The 20,418-nt window shown below is 45.0% G+C and overlaps 1 protein-coding gene across 6 annotated transcripts in view; it reads right to left on the bottom strand.

Annotated features, from left to right (window-relative positions):
* CALR3 (calreticulin 3) overlaps positions 1-20,418 on the bottom strand; it is a 201,719-nt gene that overhangs the window by 172,272 nt on the left and 9,029 nt on the right. For 5 of the 6 annotated variants that reach the window (XM_029614222.1, XM_029614223.1, XM_029614221.1 and 2 more), the window contains exon 2: positions 6,763-6,864. In XM_029614222.1, coding sequence (XP_029470082.1) covers positions 6,763-6,864 — 102 coding nt within the window. The remainder of the gene's footprint in view (positions 1-6,762; positions 6,865-20,418) is intronic. The other variant, XM_029614220.1, reaches the window with a different exon arrangement.

Raw genomic sequence — 20,418 nt, 5'->3', positions numbered from 1 at the left:
ATTTGGGAGAGGGCATCTTGAACCCCACCGGGCAGGCGGAAGGGTGTAGGTACGTCACGTTGTAAATAAGTTGCGAAGGACAGACTGGCCGAAGATGGAATCTTGTCTTCCAGCTTTGTCCAAGCAATAGCGGGCTGCAAAGGTGTGGAGAGAACTCCAGGCTGCAGCTCTGCAAATGTCAGGAAGCGGCACCGATCGTAGGTGTGCTACTGAAGTTGCCATGGCCCTTACAGAGTGTGCTTTAACACGGTCTTGAAATAGAATGCCCGCTTGCTGATAGCAAAAGGATATGCAGTCTGCCAATCAGGAGGAGAGAGTCTGCTTACCCACAGGCTTTCCCAACTTGTTAGGGTGGAAAGAGACGAACAATTGAGTGTTTTCCCTATGGGCAGTTGTATGGTCTAGGTAAAACGCTAGAGCCGTTTACAGTCAAGGGTATGCAGAGCCTGTTCTCCTGGGTTGGCATGGGGCCTGGGAAGAAAGATAGGTAGTATGATGGATTGGTTTAGATGAAAATCCAAGACTACCTTAGGTAAGAATTTAGGGTGAGTGCGGAGTACTGCCCGGTCCTGCAGAAGTTTAGTGTAAGGCGGATAGGTAACTAGAGCCTGCAATTCACTAACTCTGCGAGCTGAAGTGATTGCCAAAAGGAAAATCACTTTCCATGTGAGATATCGAAGTTCACAAGAGTGAAGAGGCTTGAAAGGCGGTTTCATGAGCCGACCGAGAACCAGATTAAGGTTCCAAGAAGGGGACGGAGGACGTAATGGAGGCTTGATGTGGAGCAAGCCTTTTAAAAAGCGTGTTACAAGGAGTTGTACTGATAAAGGGGCATCCCCGATACCTTTATGGAAGGCGGCTTCCGCACTGACATGCATTCTGATGGAAGAGGTCTTTAGACCTGATTCTGACAAATGCCAAAGATAATCCAAAAACTTCGGGATTGGACAGGAAAAGGGGTCAAGGGACTGAGAAGAGCATCATGACGTGAACCTTTTCCATTTGTAAGGGTAAGATTTTCTCATGGAAAGCTTTCGTGAAGCAATCAAGACATGGAAAACTGGATCTGAAAGGTTAAGTTGTTGAAGGATTAACCTTTCAACATCCATGCCGTCAGGGACAAGGCTTGAAGATTGGGATGGCGTAGGCACCTGTCGTTTTGAGTGATCAGGAGCAGGTCCTCTCCCAAGGGAATGTGCCTGCGGATGGAGAGATCCGTATTGGAAACCACACATGGCATGGCCAGTGAGGTGCTATCAGGATCATGGTTCCCTTGTCCTGACGTAACTTCACAAGAGTCTTCGAGAGAAGAGGAAGTGGAGGGAATGCATAAAGCAGACCGGTTGCCCATGAGAGGGAGAATGCGTCTCTGGGCTGAGAGTGTTTGCTGCGAATGAGGGAGCAGTAGTTGTCCACTTTGTGGTTCTGAGGGGACGCAAAGAGGTCTATCTGAGGATAACCCCATTGTTGGACGATAGAGTTCGCTACCGAGGGGTTGAGAGAGCACTCATTCGGTTGAAAGACGCGACTCAGCTTGTCTGCCAGCACATTGTCCACTCCTGGCAAGTAGGTGGCCCTGAGGTACATCGAATGGGAGAGGGCTTCTGCTCAAATCTGCGCAGCTTCCTGACACAGAAGGAAGGAGCCTGTGCCTCCCTGCTTGTTGATGTACCACATGGCCACCTGGTTGTCCTTCTGAATTAGGATGACCTGATTTGACAGGTGATCCTGAAAGGTCCTGAGAGCATATCTTATTGCTCGAAGCCAAGAGCCTTGTGTCTGCAGATCGGCTACGTGGGCTCCCCACCCGAGGTTGGAAGCGTTGGTGGTGAGAATGATTTGAGGATTCGGAAACTGGAAGGGAAATCCCTGGAGGAGATTCATCTGATTTTTCCACCAGGCGAGGGACAGACAGAGTGAGTCGGTGATGTGGACAGTGGTCAACAGAGGCTGAATAGCTTGAGTCCATTGAGACCTCAGAGTCCAGTGCATGAGCCTCATGGCCAAGCGGGCCATTGGTATGACATGGACTGAGGATGCCATGTGTCCCAGGAGGATGAGTAATTGGCATGCAGTCACAGCGTGTTGAGACTGCAGTTGGTGAGCAAGAGACACGAGAGTCAGTGCTCGTTGTCGAGGCAGGAAAACCTTTGCCTGTAAGGTGTCCAAGTCTGCCCCAATGAACGATAAGTTTTGAGATGGGACTAAGTAGGATTTGTCGTAATTGACGAGAAACCCTAACAAAATTAGAGTGTGTAAGGTTAGATTGAGGGACGACAGAGCAGCTTGCTGAGTGGGAGCCCTAATTAACCAGTCGTCCAGATAGGGGTAGACGTGAACACCTTGTGTCCTGAGGAATGCTGCGACGACTACGAGGCATTTTGTAAAGACTCATGGAGCAGACGCTAGGCCGAATGGAAGCACTCAGTATTGATAGTGCTTGAGGCCTACTAGGAATCTCAGGTATTTGCGATGAGCTGGACTTATCGCAATATTGGTGTATGCGTCCTGGAGGTCCAGAGAGCAGAGTCAGTCTTCTCTTTGTAGAAGTGGTAGAAGCGAGCCCAAGGTGACCATCTTGAACTTTTCTCGCTGGGGGTACTTGTTGAGGGCCCGTAGATCTAGAATAGGACGACTGCCTCCCGATTTTTGGGGGATTAAGAAGTACCAGGAATAGAACCCTAGGCCTTGCTGAGAGTGTGGAACGGGTTCTATTGCTCTTGACTGGAGAAGGAGGGAGACCTCTTGATCCAGAAGAATGGAGTGATCGGATGTTCTCCACGTCTGTAGAGGTGGGGAGTCCGGTGGCAGGGCAAGAAAGTTCAGATAGTAACCCTTAGCAATGATTGCCAATACCCATTGGTCAGATGTGATTGAATGCCACATGTTGTGGAAGTGGCACAGTTGACCTCCCACTGGTATGTGTGACAGAGGAATATGGCTGCTGCTCTCCAAGTGGAAGTCAAAAACCTGAAGCAGGCCCCGGCTGGGGAGCTGCTTGTGGTTTTTGTTTTCGGGTTTGGCGAGACTGAGGTTTTTGATAAAGTCTCGTAGCACGGGATCTGGCTGGTGGTGGGGAGGACTTTCTTGGATGGTAGAACGACTTCTTAGAGTCCTTTCTAAAGGGCTACTTTGAGGAGAAGTCGGAAGGCATCGAAGAGAGCTGTTTTAGGATCTCATGATGATCTTTTAATTCAGCCACCATCTTTTGTATCTGTTCGCCGAACAGATTATCTCCTACACAAGGCAGGTTGGACAACCGGTCTTGCACTTCTGGGCGAAGGTCAGAAGACTTGAGCCAAGCCCACCGTCTCGCCGAAATAGCAGCTGCAGACACTCTGGTAGAGGTGTAAAAAATGTCATAAGATGTTCTGATCTCATGCTTGCCTGCCTCAAAACCTTTGCTTACAAGGATTTGTAGTTGGTCTTGGAATTGCTGAGGCAGGGAGTCTGAGAAGTCCTATATCTGCTTAAAGTTGACCCTGTTATATTGGGTCATATAAAGCTGATAGGCAGTAATTCAGGAGATGAGCATGGCCCCTTGGAATACTTGGCAACCAATGTTGTCTAGGAATTTCTGTTCCTTACCAGGAGGGGTAGACTAGTGAGGTTTTGACCTTTTTGCCCTCTTTTGTGCAGACTCTATCATGACCAAGTGGTGATCAAGCTGTGACTTCTGAAAACCTGGGGCTGACTGTACTAAATAAGTAGTGTCAGCTTTCCTGTGTACTGGAGCAACTGTTCCTGGATTTTCACAGGTCTTTTTGAGGAGATCAGGAAGAACCTGGTGGACGGGAATAGAGGTTATTACCTTGGGGGCATCCAGGAATTGGAGCAACTCCATCATCTGGTGCCTATCATCCTGTTCCGTCTGCAATTGAAAAGGAACCAATTCAGCCATTTCCTTCACAAAATTTATAAATGAGAGGTCCTCTGGAGGAGAACGCTTTCTACGCTCAGTAGGTGAAGGTGGTAAAGGTAAGTCATCGGTGTCTGATGAGGTATCATCTCCCCAGGTATCATAAGGATCAACACCCTTTCCTCTAGGAAGTAGAGGGGGAAAGGGTGGTTGGAAACCTGAAGGTCCTGGTCTAGGCACCAAAGGAATCAGAGGAATTATCGGAGGCACCGACGATGGCATCGAAAGCAACGGTATAGGCATCGATGGATGGCTCGGTGGCGCCGATGGATATATCGGCACCAATGGTTGGAATGGTGGCGAAGGACGTATAGGCATCGATGGCTGAGGCATAGCTCCAGATGGAGGAATGCGGAACGGTGTTTCTCCTCCCGATGATGCTATCAGAGGGGAGGGCATCGGAGACCCGGGATCCATCGATGGAAAAGTGGCCATTAGGGCTTCCATCCTGGATAGTAGCGGTGCCAGTGCTGCCGGAATCGGGTCGATGATCGGTTCCATAGTCGGTGCCGGTGTTGGAGGAACCTGAAGACGTTGCATCGCCTTGTCCATGGCCTCCTGAACCATCCAGTCCAGTTCTTCTCGGAGACCCGGAGCAAGTAGCCCAGCTCCTGAACAGAAGGAGGCAGAGGCATAGCCGGAGGGACCACCGTTAAAGGCGGAGTCGCGGCTCCCGATCCCCGATCGGGTGAGGGTTGCCTCGGAGACCCAGTCGCAGGAATGGTCGGTGCCTTTCCTGGACGGGCTTCTTTGACAGCGGCTCGGACGATGGCGAGGTCGATGATTTCGCTCCCTCGATGGTCCGAGTCTTACGGTGTCGATGGCGATGTTTCTCCCTGCGATCCCCTCGATCCTGAGGGGGAGTAGAGGGTGTCGATGGTCGAGAAATTTTCGATGCCAGTCGGTCACCGGTCAGTGGTCGATGCTGGCGCGAAGTCGACTGTGCCGGTTCAGACGATGTCGATGCAATGGACGGAGTCGGGGTTTGAGCATGGAAGAGAAGTTCCATCTTCTCCATTCTGGCCTTGTGACCCTTCGGTGTCATTAGGACACATTTGGTGCAGGTCAAGGCATTGTGCTCGCGTCCTAAACACATTACACAGACTTTATGGGGGTCTGGGATAGACATGGTGCGGGTACAGTCCGGGCACCGACGAAATCCCGACGTCATGGCCATGGAAAAAATTTAACCGCGGTACGGTCAATGGCCAGTAGGCCACGAAGGCCAAACTCGACGGTAATCGACGGGAAACGGGTAAAAACTTACCGGAGTACCGCGGACTTATAAAAGGTAGAGGAGGGACCCCTGTGGGGCAATTTAACTTTTAGTAATTCCGTGAGGAAAATTCCTGTCAGGAATCTCTTCAGAGCTCCTTTACCGCGAGGCTACTGCTGCACGGAAAAAAGAAGACTGAAGGGGGACCCCTGCTGGCTGCCCAGTAGGGGCCAGTCAAAGTTCTGGAAACTTTGACAGAAGTTTTCCGTGACTGGGCTCCATCCTGATGATGTCACCCATATGTGAGGACTACCATCCTGCTTGTCCTGTGAGAACAGATACTCTGCTCCCAAACCTGTCAGCCCTTCCCCTTCTATTCCACAGAGAACTGGGAGGAAAGAGAGGTTACTGAAGCAGAAACTACAGAGCAAAGAGACACAAAAAAGGGTTTGAATTAGTACAAATTTGAGTGAGACAATGATGTAGGGAGTGAATGAAGGGATTGGAGAAAAGCAAAGTGAGGGTGGGAGAAGGTGACTGAGGAGATATTGAGGGGGAAGAGGGGTGAGAAGATCAAAGGAAGGGGGGGGTAAATGAGTGAGGAGATCAAAGTTATGGGGTGTGAGTTAGAGAATTGGAAGGTCTATGAAGTATGAATGAGATAAGAGTGGGGGCACTCTGAGTAAGGTGAGGGAAAGGGGCCAGGAAAAGTGAATGGAGGGAAAGGGATAGACGGTGTTTGGTGGGGGGAGAAAGTGAGTGAGGAGACACATGATGTTGCTCTCTTCCTTTCTCCCCTCAAGAAAGTAAAGAGCAGGATTCACATTTGAATTCTAGACCCTCCCCCACACTATCTGAGGAGAGAGAGTGTAGCATGGCGGTCTGCCATCATCCCCAAGGCAGAGGATAGTCAGCTGATTCAGGGTCAGAAAGTAGGCCTGTGACTTACTGGCCACGGAGGGAGAGGAAGAGACTTGCTGGAGAGGATAATTTTTCAAAAAGAGGGAATTAGTGACTGTGGTGGGAATAGGAGGGGACTCAAGAATCACCATGGATTGAGGGTGAAACTTGGGGGCTCTAGAACTACTGGGAGGATATGAAGACCACTGGAGGAATCATGGGCGGTTGGAGGCAAGTTTGGGATGGCAGAGAGGAGGAGGAGGGTAGAGAGAAAGGGCCATATTCTCTCTACCCTCCTCCTCCTTGCTTCAGTGACCCTTCATCTGCAGTTCCCACGAGAATTCAACCTCCAGTCATCCTTCACTCACCAGTGCTTACCCCTTTTGATATTTTTATTCTAAAAGATACTGCAATCAAATACCATTCCATGAAAATGTATCAAAACTATTTAGCCTATATTTTTCTTTTATCTTGTGTTTCAGGTTATTGTAATCTATTCATTATTTACAACTATTAATGTATTGTCTCTGGAGTCAATACAAATATACTCCAGTTTTCTTCTGAAATAATTTTTCTGCTCTTATCTCACATTAAAACTGAAGTATTAATAGATCATAGATGAAACTTTCAAATCAGTAGAATCACATAACCAGCTTGCATATTTTGCATCAATATCTATAATTAGGAATCCAACATAGTTACATTTAAAACAATAAAGTACACAAACCTTTATCTTTTTGTACATCTCCATAAAATGTTCCTGATGTTAACTTGAACTTTCCATAGTCCGTTTTATATTTAGACTGCACCCATCTCGTTTTCCAGGCTGCTATAATAAATGTAAAAAATATTGTAAAGCTATTAGAATAAAAAGTCTACCACATATTTTAAAATATTGCCTGGAATGCCCTTCCGGAGGAAGTGGTGAAGTCAAAAACTGTGAAGGACTTCAAAGGGGCATGGGATAAACATTGTGGATCCATCAGGTCTAGAGGACGTGTATAAAGAGGAGGCAGCAAAACACTGCACGGAGTGGCAGTAGCCACAGAGGCATTCAGGGAGCGGGATGCCAGTGGCCAGTGGTTGGTGTTCCACCTTCACGGAGCAGAAGGATGGAGGGCTGCCATCTCCAAATTAAAAAAAAAACCCAACAAAAAAACATGGGTGGGTAAGAGTATGTAAAATTAACGGCGAGTTCATAGGCTATAGATATTACCAATTATTAGGCTTATTCAATATTTGTTGATAGTTAATGTGGCTTTCATTGCATATCCAGCATAGCTCTCTGCTTCAACGGCAGGGGAGAAGAAAAACTAATACTTCACACATATCCAGCATAGCTCTCTGCTTCAACGGCAGGGGCGAAGTAAAACTAATAGTTCACGCTTATCCAGCATAGCTCTCTGCTTCAACGGCAAGGGAGAAGAAAAATTGATACTTCACGCATATCCAGCATAGCTCTCTGCTTCAACGGCAGGGGAGAAGAAAAACTAATACTTCACGCATATCCAGCATAGCTCTCTGCTTCAACGGCAGGGGAGAAGAAAAACAACCAATAAGGGCTGAATAACATAGTCTGGGTAAACAAATAAGTATGGGTGTAGCTTGCTTGTTGCGGCGGTTACTACCCCTAACTAATCAAGCTTGATATTTCACTTGGATGCAGCTCCATCACTGCTCTCTACATTAATGGTGGGGGTGAAAGGGAAATAGAACCAAGGGTTGCTAAGGAGCCAAGAGAAACAGATACGTATGAAAGGAAAGAAGTGTGAAGCTTGCTGGGCAGACGGGATGGGCCGATTGGTCTTCTTCTGCCGTCATTTCTATGTTTCTAATGTACATCATTACACAGTAAAGACTAATTTCTAGACAAATAAAGGTACATTTTCAGTAATGCACCTAACTACAAATATATATACTTGACAGCCTGCATATAACAAGGTGATTTTTAAACACCAGATATTTATGTGCACAGAAAGTCTAATTTTCAAACCTATCCATGATACAGCATTTATGCATATACATGGATGCATGGAGATTAATACTAGTATTTTATAGTGTGCGGTGAGAGCTGCTTAGTTTATAAATAGGGCTTCTAATTCTAGGGATTTATAAAATGCAAATTTATGAAGTTAGTTTTCATGCAATTAGGGGGTTTAGTAGGGTACCAAAAATAAGTGCTTATTGGTGTTTTCACAGTGCAAATTGAAATTTTTGTTGCTTTTTCAGGTGGATTCAGTTTAATGAGGTATAAATCAATCGTACATGCTGTATTGTGTGGTGTGTATGTGACTAGTAGTGTAAGGCTGGTAGTGTGTGTATATGTGGAGGTATGGGTGGGGTGGAAAGGTGAGCGTGTGTATGATGCTGGAGTGGGTGGCAGGGTGTGTATGTGTATGTGGCTGGAGGGGATGGCAGGGTATGTGTATATGTGGATCTCCCCTGTCCTCCCCTTTGCATTGTTTGTGGCTGGGTGCTGTGAGTGTGTGGTTGGGGCGGGTGGTAGGCTATGTAAGCCTATAGAGGATGGCAGACTGTGTATGTGTTGCTGGAAGCAGGTACTCTCCTCCCCAGTTTACTCCCCCTTTCTTCCCTGCTCATACTTCTGATGATCCTCTTCTTGAACTGGCAAGGCTTGGGCTCCCTCCCAGCTCACTGCTCTCACAGCACCTCCCACTGCTCTTATAGGTCTTGTGCTCCCATCGACCTGATCCAATAGCTGGATGACATTATTAGTGTTTTTTAGGTTAAAACCAAAAAAAGCATTTCTCTATTGGGGTGTTTTATTGAAGTTTTTTGGTTTTAACAGAAAATCAGAAGCCCTATTTATAAAATATGGCATGTTTCTGCTCCAAAAGTATGTTTCAATATGTATGAATATTTCCAATGCAAGAAAACATTTTATCTACATATTTTATAAACATGCATGCTTAAAAAATGACATGTGTAATAAATATGCTTTTTCTCTCAATAAGCAGGGCTAAATTAGTGATAACATGTGGGGAGTCTCAAACTGAAGGTTGCAATGGAGCATTAATTGAATAAGCAAACTGGTCCCCACCATGAAGAGTAGATTACTAGGTCAACACGCGACACAAAACTGCTTGTCCAAATTTACTGTCACTGTTTGAGAGACTGTCCAGATAGCAATGGAAGATAAAGGTGAATACCGACGACTACGTTGCAGCTTTGTAGGTGTCTTTGAGAGGCACAGCTAGCAAATAAGCCGCTGACGCAGCCATGGCTCTAACTCGATGAGCCTTGATAGAGTCTGTAATTTGAAAGCATATTAGACTATTGCAGTGCGCAATGCAGTCTGCTAGACAGCTGGACAATATACATTTGGCCACGGCTATGCCCAAATTATTGGGATTGTAAGAGATGAATAGTACTGGGGAGATTGTAGCCAATCTGCATATTTCTCCCAGCTGCCTTGGTGGTCAACTCCAAAAGTCACCATAATCTGTCTTAAACCTGAGCTGCACCCAGCCCACATTCCTCGAGCAGCTGGCCAGCTACTGGGGAGGTTGCAGGCCTCTATTTCCTGTGGCTCCACTACATTTTCTCTTCCTGATGCTAATCCTCCCCAATCTTATTCCCTGTTGCAAGCTATTACTAACACTAAATCCACCTTCCCAGTTCCCTACATTCTTTTATTTCACCTGCCATTCTGTCATCTGCACTGTTCACTGCTCTTGAATTTCAAAGTTTTCTTCCTCTCATCTAGGCATCTCCAATCTCCCTGACAGCATCTCATCTTTGTCACCGTTATCATAGCTCTACCTCTCCTCTACATATTCTCCTGCTCCTCCTTCTCTCAGTCGGGGATATCAATCCAAAGTAACTTTCACCCCATTTGTACATATCAAACAGTTACCCCTCCAATCTTATCACTATTCCTCTTCTCTTCTTGTACTCCTTGTAGAATGCCCACTATTTCCAAGAAGCTTGTCTATATTCATGATCTCTTTATCTCTCATACTCTTCATTTCCTTGCCGTGACTGAGACCTAGCTTTCCCCTGAGGACTCAGCTTCAGTTGCTGCTCTTTCACATGGAGGTTATCTTTTCTTTAATACAATTTACTTAGAAGGCTAGGTGGTGGTGTTGGATTGCTACTCTCGCCCTCCTGTAGGTTTCAACTCCTTCTTAAACCTCAGCCCCACTTGTTTTCTTCCTTTGAGGTCCAATCTATCCACCTATTCACCCGACTACCATTCCAGGTAGCTGTCATTTATCAACCCCCTGATAAATCCTCCTCCTTTCGCACTTTGATTCCTGGCTTTCCTCCTTCTTTGACCCATCTTTCCCTTCCCTTATTCTTGATGACTTTAATCTTGACGGTACTTACAAATTCATGCTGATGACTCGCTGGCTCTTATGCCTCAAAACTCCTTTCTTTAACCTCCTCATTTGATCTCTAACTCTGCTCTACTGCTCCTACTCACAAGCATAGCCACTGCCTTGACCTAGTCCTTTCCTCCAACTGCTGTTTCTCACACATCTCCACCTCAGTTCTTCCTATCTCAGATCATCATCTGATAACTTTCACAGTAATCCACCCTCCCCTACAGCCTTGTCCATTCACCAACACCTTCAGGAATCTTCAAGCTGTCGACCCTTGTATCCTCTCCACTACTGTTTCATCTCTCATTTTCTCCACTACATTATCTGAATCAGTTGACAAAGTAGTTTCTTCTTATAACACTATATCTTCCTCAAATTTAAACACTTTTGCCCTTCCCATTACCAATCTTGTACCCCTCTAGAATTTGCTTCCTATGTTCCTGTACCCACTCTGGAAGAACCTCTCTGGCTAAAATCCCATGTCCATGAAGACTTCATACATTTCAAATTTATGCTGACCTTCCAGTCTGCTATTGCACTTGCCAAGCAAGACTACTATGTCCATCTGAGAAATGTTCTTGTATCCAACCCTGGCTGTATTTGCCACACTTAATTCTCTCCCCATACTTCCTTCATTTCCCCTACTCCCCACTTCACACACTGCCCAGACTATGGCCGACTACTTCCATGACAAGATTCACAGAATTAGTCTCGAGTTCTCAACCAGTTCACTTACACCTCCCTCTCTTTCACTTTTTTCCTCTACATTTACCTGACTTCCGCCACTTTCTCCTCCTTTTCTGAAGTCACAATGAAGGACACTGCCTATTTTCTCTCTTCCAAACTCACTACTTTTAGTTATTTATATTCTGCTTTTCAGCACTTCAAAATGGATTATATTCAGGTACTGTAGGTATTGCCCTATACCCAAAGGGTTTATAATCTAAACGCCCTATTTACTAAGCATTTTTCTCAGAGACAAAATGGGAGAAAACCTTTAAAAAATGACCCCGTTTGTACCTGAGACAATGGAGGGTAAAGGGACTTGCCAAAGGTCACAAGGAGCGGCAGTGAGATTTGAACCCTGGTTTCCCTGGTCTGTAGCCTGCTTGCTCTAACCAAAATAAGGCTGAATGTTAGCAGACTAATAAGGCTTAAACTGCGTTAGCCTTGCTAATTTTTATGAAGGTCCTTTTTCACTTTGGATTCTATTGTTTTTCATGAAGTCATTACCTTTAAAGGAATTTGAATGCTGTGTTTTATTGCATTGATTTGTGCATTTACTTTTTTTTTTTTTATTCTTATTGGGAACTGCCAGTTCATAATCCCCTTGCCCTTTAACGGGCCGATACAGAAAAACCCACAGGAGAGCCAGCAAGCGCCCGCTCTCCTGGGTGCGCGATTCAGAAAAAAAAAAATGTAAATGAGGGCCCGCGGTAAAAGGAGGCGCTAGGGATGCTAGCGCCTCCTTTTTGACAGAAGTGGCGGCTTCAGCAGGTTTGACAGCCGATGCTCAATTTTACCAGCGTCTGTTCTCAAACCTGCTGACAGCCACGGGTTCGGAAAACGGATGACGGCTAAATTGAGCATTTATTTTCCAACCTGCAGGCAGATTTTGAATTTTTTTTTTTTTTTGGGGCCTCCGACTTAATATCGCTATATTAAGTCGGAGGGTGTACAGAAAAGCATTTTTTTCTGCTTTTCTGTACACTTTCCCAGTGCTGTCCGAAATTAACTTCTGCCTTTGGGCAGGCGTTAATTTCTGAAAGCAAAATGTGCGGCTTCGCTGCAAATTTTGCTTTCTGTATCGCTCGGGAATGACTAATAGGCCCATCAACTTGCATTTGCATGTTGCGGGCGCTATTAGTTTCGGGGGGGGGGGTGCATTTTACTGTATCGGCCCATAAGGAGCTAATTTGAACAGGGAAAAAGCAGTTGCTTACTTGTAACAGGTGTTCTCCTAGGACAGCAGAAAGTTAGTCCTCACATGTGGGTAACATCATCCAATGGAGCCTGGCATGGAAAACGTTTGTCAAAGTTTCTAGAAGCTTTGACCAGCAGACTGAGCTTACCCAGCCTGCTACTATCTGCGTGTCCACGCGAGGTCCCCCTTCAATCTCTTAACATAGCAAAGCAGATGAGCAAAAAAATAGAATAACAAACCGAAGGAGAACCCAACATCATGGGGAGGTGGGTGGGATTCCTGAGGACTAACATCCTGCTATCCTAGGAGAACACCTGTTACAGGTATGCAACTACGCTTTCTCTTAGGACAAGCAGGATGGTAGTCCTCACATGTGAGTGAGTACAGAGCTCCAGACTGCCTCATTCAACCGGAGAGACCAACAGCGGCCGATCGAGGAAACAACGGGCACAACACAACTGCGGCGCTGTGGGAGAAATAGGGGCCGTCTGGTCCCACAAGAGGCACGAGCAGAGAGAGTTGGGTTCAGGTCTGAACAGGTTGTGCAGGATGAACTGACCGAAGGCACTGTCCTGATGAGACGACAATTGTGCAATGGTTCCATGGGTGGCAGCATGAATTTGCTCCAGCTCTTTGTTTACACTCTTTAGAGATAAAGGCCCTCGGCACAGGACCGGAGATACAGGACCCCAAACCTGAGCATGGAGGTGAGCGGGGACAAGGAATTGGCCCCAGACTAAGAGGAACATGGTAGGGCTATGAACTGAGGTACACTTAGACTGGGGTTGTCCCAGTTGGCCCTGTAAGGAGACACTGGATAAACCAGGAGATGCTCTGTCGGGAAGGTGAACAAGTTCGCACTACCAGCTGAGCACTGGGAGGTATAGTGTGTCCCCCTTTGTTGGAAAATTATTTGAGTGGAGTTTGCCCTGGTATGAGACCAGAAAAAACCTCAAGCTTAGGAGAAAACATGAGTTGGAATCCGAGTCATGCAACAACATGCGGCAAAACATGATAGATAAGTGGAGAGGGTGGAGCAGGGGATTCTCGCCTGGGTGAGGAGGTTGGAGTCCCAACAATTGAATTTCAAAAAGGGGCGTACCATGGGTGTTATTTTATTTATTTATTTAAAAACTTTTCTATACCATCGTTTAGTAATGCACCATCACAATGGTTTACAATTAGGCACGTAAATAAGTTTGGTTCGGTTTATAAATTATCTAGAGGGTGCCAATAAATTTTCGGTTACATGTCTCAATAATATACTCTATATGGAAAGTGGATTGGAATTTCCATTTATACAATTAATAGGATAATCATATACGTTTTATACTGTCCTTCTCTTAATTTAATACTTAATTATGATAAAAATAATAAAGTAAGCAATTATGCTTTTGGGTGACTTTCAGCTGTGTGTCAGTGTTCTTATTCATTGACCTCACTGTGAAAGGCTTTTTTGAAGAGCCATGTTTTTAAACTTTTTTTTGAAGAGTTTTAAATCTTTCATTAATCTTATTTCAAGTGATAATGCATTCCATAATATTGGCCCTGCTAAAGATAGTGCTCTCTCTCTAACTTGGGTCAGTTTTGCTGTTTTGACCAAGGGTATGGTTAGTAGAGCTTTATTGGCCGATCTGAGATTTTTCTGGGGGACATGCAATTGTAGTGCAGTGTTTAGCCAATCGGCATTTTCGTCATTGATTAGTTTATGAATTGTGCATAGCGTTTTAAATTACACTCTTTGTTCTATTGGCAGCCAGTGTAAATCGGCAAGTGTTTGAGTGATATGATCCCTTCTGCCTTTTCCAGTAAGTATTCTGGCAGTCGGGTTCTGTAGTATTTGCAGTGGTCTTAGCGTTGCATATGGTAATCCTAGGAAAAGTGTGTTACAATAGTCTGTGCTAGCGAATATTAGTGCTTGCAGAACTGTTCGAAAGTGTGCTTGAGTTAATAAGGGTTTTAGTCTCCTAAGGACCATTAATTTGGCATAGCCTTCTCTAACTTTCAGTGATATGTGTTGCTTAAGGCTGAGTTCTGTGTCGATTATTACTCCTAGGTTTCGAGCTTTCTCAGTTGGCTCCACTGTTTTGTCATTTTTAAGTTTGATGGGATTCTGAATTATTTCAATGTTTTTTCGTTCAAGATGTACAAATTCTGTTTTTTCAATGTTAATTACTAGTTCCATTTGATTTAGTAGTTTAATTATATCTAGATACAACATTGCAAAGTTCAGTGGTTTTTCAATTGTTTCTTCTACCGGTAGAATTAGCTGCCCCTTTGCCAGTAGGTGGCAAAGGGGCAGCATGTAAATGTTAAATAGGGTCGCCGAAAGTGCTGAGTCTTGGGGGACCCCTGTCTTTAGTTCGATTCTGTCTGATATTGTGTTTTTTATCTGTACCTGAAAAGATCTATTGTTAAGGTTGGATGTGAACCATTCAATTGTTTTGTTTTGTAATCCTATTTCTTCTAACCTTTTCAGTAGTATGCTATGGTTTACTGTGTCAAATGCTGCTGACAGATCTAATAGTATCATAATGTAGTGTTTTCCGCTATCAAATCCGCGTAGTAAATTATCTGTTAGAGAGATTAGTAATGTTTCGGTGCTATTGTGTTTTCTGAAGCCATGTTGCGAGGGGTAGAGAATGTTATTGATATTGATATCTAGATGTTCCGCTAGTTGCTTTTGTACCACTTTTTCTATTAATTTAGCAAGCATCGGTAAGTTTGAAACAGGTCTATAGCTACTTAAAACATTTGGGTCACTGTTTTTCTTTTTCAGTATTGGTTTTATTATTGCATTTTTAAGTGAGTCTGGCATTACTCCTTCGCTAAGTGATAGATTAATTATTTTGGCTATTGTGTAGGAAGCTATATCAGCTAGTTTTTTTTATATCTATGGTGGGAATGGATGTTATGTGGGGTGGGATTCACATTTTTTTTATCATGGATTCCACTTCGATCTGGGATACCTCGTCAAATATGGACCATTGTGTCACGTCTCTTTTGTGCATCTTGATTTCCTGCTTTGTTACGATTGGAATCTTCGCTTTAAGGCTTATGATTTTGTCTGAGAAATAGTGTGCTATATCGTTGCATTTATTCTCTTATGGGGTTTGGGGTGCCTCTGTTTTATCATTAGTCAGATTTTTAACTATTTTAAATAGTGTTCTTGGGTTGTTTGCAAATTTTTCAATTTTTGAACTAAAGAATAGTTTTTTAGCGTCAAGAATTACTTTTTTTTTATAATAGGCTAGTTGTTTCCTAAATTTGGTTAAATTTTCTGCTGATTTGTCTTTTTTCCACTTTTTTTCTCAGATTTTGTTTGATTTCTTTTATCTTCTCGTTAAACCATGGGTTTTTTTTGTTTGGGCTCATGAATTTGTATTGTTCTAGTGGGGTTAATGTCATCTGCCAATTTACTCATGTTCGTCAGCCATTCTGTTGTTGCAGCTACACAGTCTTTGTGGCCAAAGTGAATTAGTGTTTCTTCTAGTTTGTTTTTTAGTATGTCAGTGTTAAAAGGTGGATGATATTTAAATTCTAAAGGTTCATTTTTCTGTATTTCTTTTGGCTTTATGCATTTAATAGTGGACTAAATTAGGAAATGGACTATAATTAGTGTTCAAGGAAGCTATGGTTGAGGTATGTCAGGTCGAGTGCATGTCCTGCTTTGTGTGTAGGTTTATCTGTAATTAAAGTGAATCCCAGTGCTGCTATCATATTGTTTGGTGTCTGGCATGTATTTGATAATGGATACACGTCCATGTGAAGATTAAAATCTCCAAGCACGATGGTTGGTTTGGAAGTGTTTAGGTTTATTGTTAAATATTCGATTAGCAAGGATTTGTTTAAGTCAAGTAGGCTGGGGGGGGCAATAAATAAGGCATATTTGAGTGTGTTCAGTATCAAATAATGCAATTTCATGGTTTCGAGGGGTGTTGTTGGAATCAATTTACATTTGAATTTTTTTTCAATAATTAGAACTAGGCCACCTCCGCGTTTATTTATCCTGAGAATTGAAAATACATCATAATTTCTGTGTGCTATTTGATTTTTTAGGATAATGTCAGATTTTTTTTTAACCAAGATTCGTGATAGCGATGAAACTTGGTTTGATGTCATACAGTAGGTCAGTTACTATTGGGAATTTCTTTGTTATAGATTGAGCATTTACTAGAATGAAAGTTAAAGTTAACAGTTTATTCAGACTTAATGTGATTGGATTTTTAGTCTTTTTACTTGGATAAGATTATTTAAGTTGGTTTCTCTATTAGCTAATGATTTGTAACTTAGGCCGATGGTAAAGTGGCAAAAAGTAGGTCCACGCTGCATGTGATGCTGTGGTAGATTCCGTGGGGAAGTAGGGCTACGGGAGGCAGCAGACCTCCCTTTATACATGAGAAATTCAATCAGTTGGCAGGCAATGAAGCATGGCCCGGGAAAGAAAATTTATATACTGTAATGCTCGGTTATGAATTGGTGGAATTGGGGAAGATCCCAAACACGAAAAAATCTTTCATGTTAGCGTTTGACAAGAATTTGCAGGCAAGGGTTTTGGATTGTAATTTATATTTATTCATATTGCGAAGTGTGTTTCAAGCAGGCATGCAAGGTGAGAAGAATGGACCGGCCCGGTCGAGAACCAGGGACCTAACAGTCCTTCAATGGCAGAGTAATATATATGGGAACCATAAGGTTCTATACGCGGAGGGTGAGTTCGAACGTCCGAAGAGCGGGTCGGGGCCCGAAGCTCAGAGTAAGTCAAGTGCCGCATACGTTCTGAAGTGGATGACAGACCATAAAACCCTAGGTGGGTGAGAAAGGAAACACACCATCTCTCAGTCAAGCCACCCAAACGAAACAGATGTGTCCGCACTCCAAGTCCCTGTGTATGCTGGAAGGAAGAGTGACAGGAGCAGAGCGGATGGAAGGATTGACTCCATTGGGTTTCATGCCCCAGTGCAGATGATGCACCTGCGGCACACAATGACGATGTTCCCAGAAGCAGAGTTGTGAAGAATTTGTTGGGCTCAGGGCCTCGGTGGCTGCCTGGGTTCGATCAGCACATGTTGTTAGGGTAAGACCTGGGTTTTAGAAGGCCCTGTGTGAATGGTTTCAAAGAGCTTCAATGAAAACTGCTTGAGTGGTCATAGATGGGACTGCTCATAGGTGATGAGTAGGTCCTGATCGATTAGGCAAGAGGGAGAGTAACTCGAAGTGTGGATTGGTTTGAGGTCACCCGTAGAATTGGCCAGGCAAGAATATCTATATATTCTGGATTCTATGTACACAAGGGGAAGCCAAGTCTACCGCCCGATTCTTGATGATTAACTTTTGGGTTAGAGAACGGTACTCGCCAGCTATCAGATTGGCTATTTTAGTTCTTGTAAATGAAAAAGTATTGGGATGAAGCCCCCGGTGAAGGTGCGAAGAGGATAGCATCTGAATGCACCCTTGTAGGAGGCTGTGTTTGATCTCCTGTACTGGAGGCCCGCAGTGTGGATTGCGTTGGTGCAGGCGGGCCGGGTGCACGAATAAAAAGGGAAGAGAAGGGAAGCTGAGGGGAGCCCGGTTCCAACAAGGGTGGTGGGACGAGGACTCCAACACCTTTGAGAGCTCGTCTAGGTAGTTGCCTTCTTTTCCTTACGGTTGTGCAAGGCTGCAGATAACTCCGTTGGAATGGCAGGGGAACGACAAGGCTGAGACGGCCAGTAAGGCCGATGCCATAGGAATACTGTGTGAAGTAGGATATTGAAGAAGCGTTCACAAATGGGGTGGTTAGAGATATGACTCTCATACCCCCTTCCATTTTTGTAGCTGGACGACTGTTTCCACCAGATTATCTGCAGGAAACTTGTCAAGGGACAAGGATGGTCCGCTAATTTGTGAACGCCCTCATGAACTGCGGTCCCCTGTAAGCAATGGCGGTGGATGTTGGTGAAGTATCCAAGGTCCCATAGAAGAATGGAGGTGTGACAAAAATGTATTTATTTATTTATTTTACCTGGAAGGCCTGCAGGGAGAGGTTTGATCGACTGGAAAAGAACCACAGAAAGACGGCGTCACATAAATGTGTTGTTGCGTCGTGGCATGCAGCTCTTCAGATTCGAATGCCTTTCCTCGAAGGAGTCAAGATACATGTCGTCCTTGCCAGGGGGTTCGATAGAGGAAGTCCAGAACTTTGTTCTTTTCGAATACTACCGAGGCTTGAGGGAGTTAGATCATGGGGGAAAGGTTTTCACCAGATGCAATACGAGATTCGTTTGACGGGGAGTTGGCGGTCCTGAGCAGGGAGATATCCAACTCTTGGTCTGCACGGCGTGCTGGTCAGTGGAGGAAGCCAAGTTCTTGGCTCCGCAAGGATCTGAATAAATTGGAAGAGGGTTCAACATATGTCGCTTGAAATACGGACTCTTGGAGCCCCATTCCAAGGCTGTGGTCTGTATTCATAAGGAAATTAGATAGATGCTTGCTGGGAAGACCAGTCTAGACAGCATCTCGGTGGGTAGGAATGTTGGGAGGAGTTTCCTGACCAGACAGCCATGACGGGCGGTCACTGAGATTGGCACTCCTGAAAACGTCAGAATCATAAAATCTTATGGAAGGTTCTCATATATTCTGAGGGCTTTGCTGTCTGGAGGCAGTATCCATGAATGAGCCTGAGCACCCTCTGGAAATAGAATGCTCCAGGGAAGTCCATGCGTGCTCTATTATTTTATTTTTTTTTAAAGGAAGATAATTCCTCCTCGTAGTCTACCACCAGGGGTGCAAAGGATCCGTGGGGGTCTGTGTCCTGTGCCCCGACAAATGATCTGTGAGTGGTCTTTTTTTTTTTTTTTTTTACGTGAGCTTTCTGGAATCATGTTGTTTCGGTGCCTTGTTAGGATTGTGCTTGCATGGCGCGCCTAGAAGTCGGCTCCTCGACGCTGATGGCCTATGCGTCGAGGTTTCAGTCTGCCCGTGGATGTGTAGATGCGCTGGCGGATACGTTGGTGTTTCATCATGTTGGCGGACTTGTCGTTGCATCGGTGGACGCATCGGCGGTTCGGTGTACCGGCGGATTTGTCAGCGTGCCAGTGGATGCATCGGTGCCTTGGTGAGCCGACAGACGAATCGGTACGGTGGTGGACTAGTCGGCGGTTGGGTCCGTTGACGAATACTACAAAGTAATTTGACATCCAATTGGTTAAAATCAATCAGTGACTGGCAGTAAGATCTTCGATGAGCCGCCTTATAAGCCAGAGGTTAAGCTCTGAAGAAGCTTCATTTGCTGGCGGACACTGGCGCCAAAGGAGGGATTGATGCGTCGGCGCGCCAGTGGAAAGCATCGGCCCTCCGATAGACACATCAATGCGCCAGCGGACGCTCCAGTGCGTCGATGCGCCGGCGGGCGTTCCAGTGTGTCGAAGTGCCGGCGGGCGCGTCAGTACATCAAAGCGCTGGCTGATATCGATGGTGCATCAATGCAGATGCCACCTCGCCAGCACCTCCGGACTCCGTCGCTGCTGTGGGGCTCATGTCTGTGCCAGTCCGGGCAGACTGGGAGGCCACAGAGGAGGTCAGCAGTGGAAAAGGGCCTCAAATGGCCCAATGGGTCCCCAGAAGACAGGATCCCTCCACAGGCAGTGGACTCCATCCGTGCAATGCATGCTGTCCACATTGCTGGAACCGTGCTAGGCACAACCAGCTGCAGCTGGAAGGACAAGGAAATCGGGTCTCAAGCATGGAGTCACAGATTACCTGTAGTCCACTTTTTTTTTTAATTTATTTTGCTTTTTTGCTGACCACATTTGTCAACTCGGCAAGTCAACATCCAACGGATGGAGAAGTCTATACTTCTTTTCATTTATTTAAAAAAAAAAAAAAAGAAATTAAGAAAGTTGAGAGGAGAAAGAGAGAGAGAGAGAGAGCAAGAGCTCCGGGTGCACTTAGTCGCGTGGAAAAAAAACAGACTGAGGAGATTTGAGGTAGCGCAAGTACATACAAGCAGGCACACCTCACTGACAAAGATCAGTTTAGCTTTGAGAGCTCCGCCACCTAGTGGCATGGAGGACATCCCAGACAGCATGGCTAATTCATGCTGCTTATCTATGGGGAAAATATACATAGCATC

This window comes from Rhinatrema bivittatum, chromosome 8, assembly GCF_901001135.1.
Source record: "Rhinatrema bivittatum chromosome 8, aRhiBiv1.1, whole genome shotgun sequence".
NCBI lineage: Eukaryota > Metazoa > Chordata > Amphibia > Gymnophiona > Rhinatrematidae > Rhinatrema > Rhinatrema bivittatum.
The sequence above is the reverse complement of the archived record's forward strand: the minus strand, read 5'-3'. Positions and strand labels throughout refer to the sequence as shown.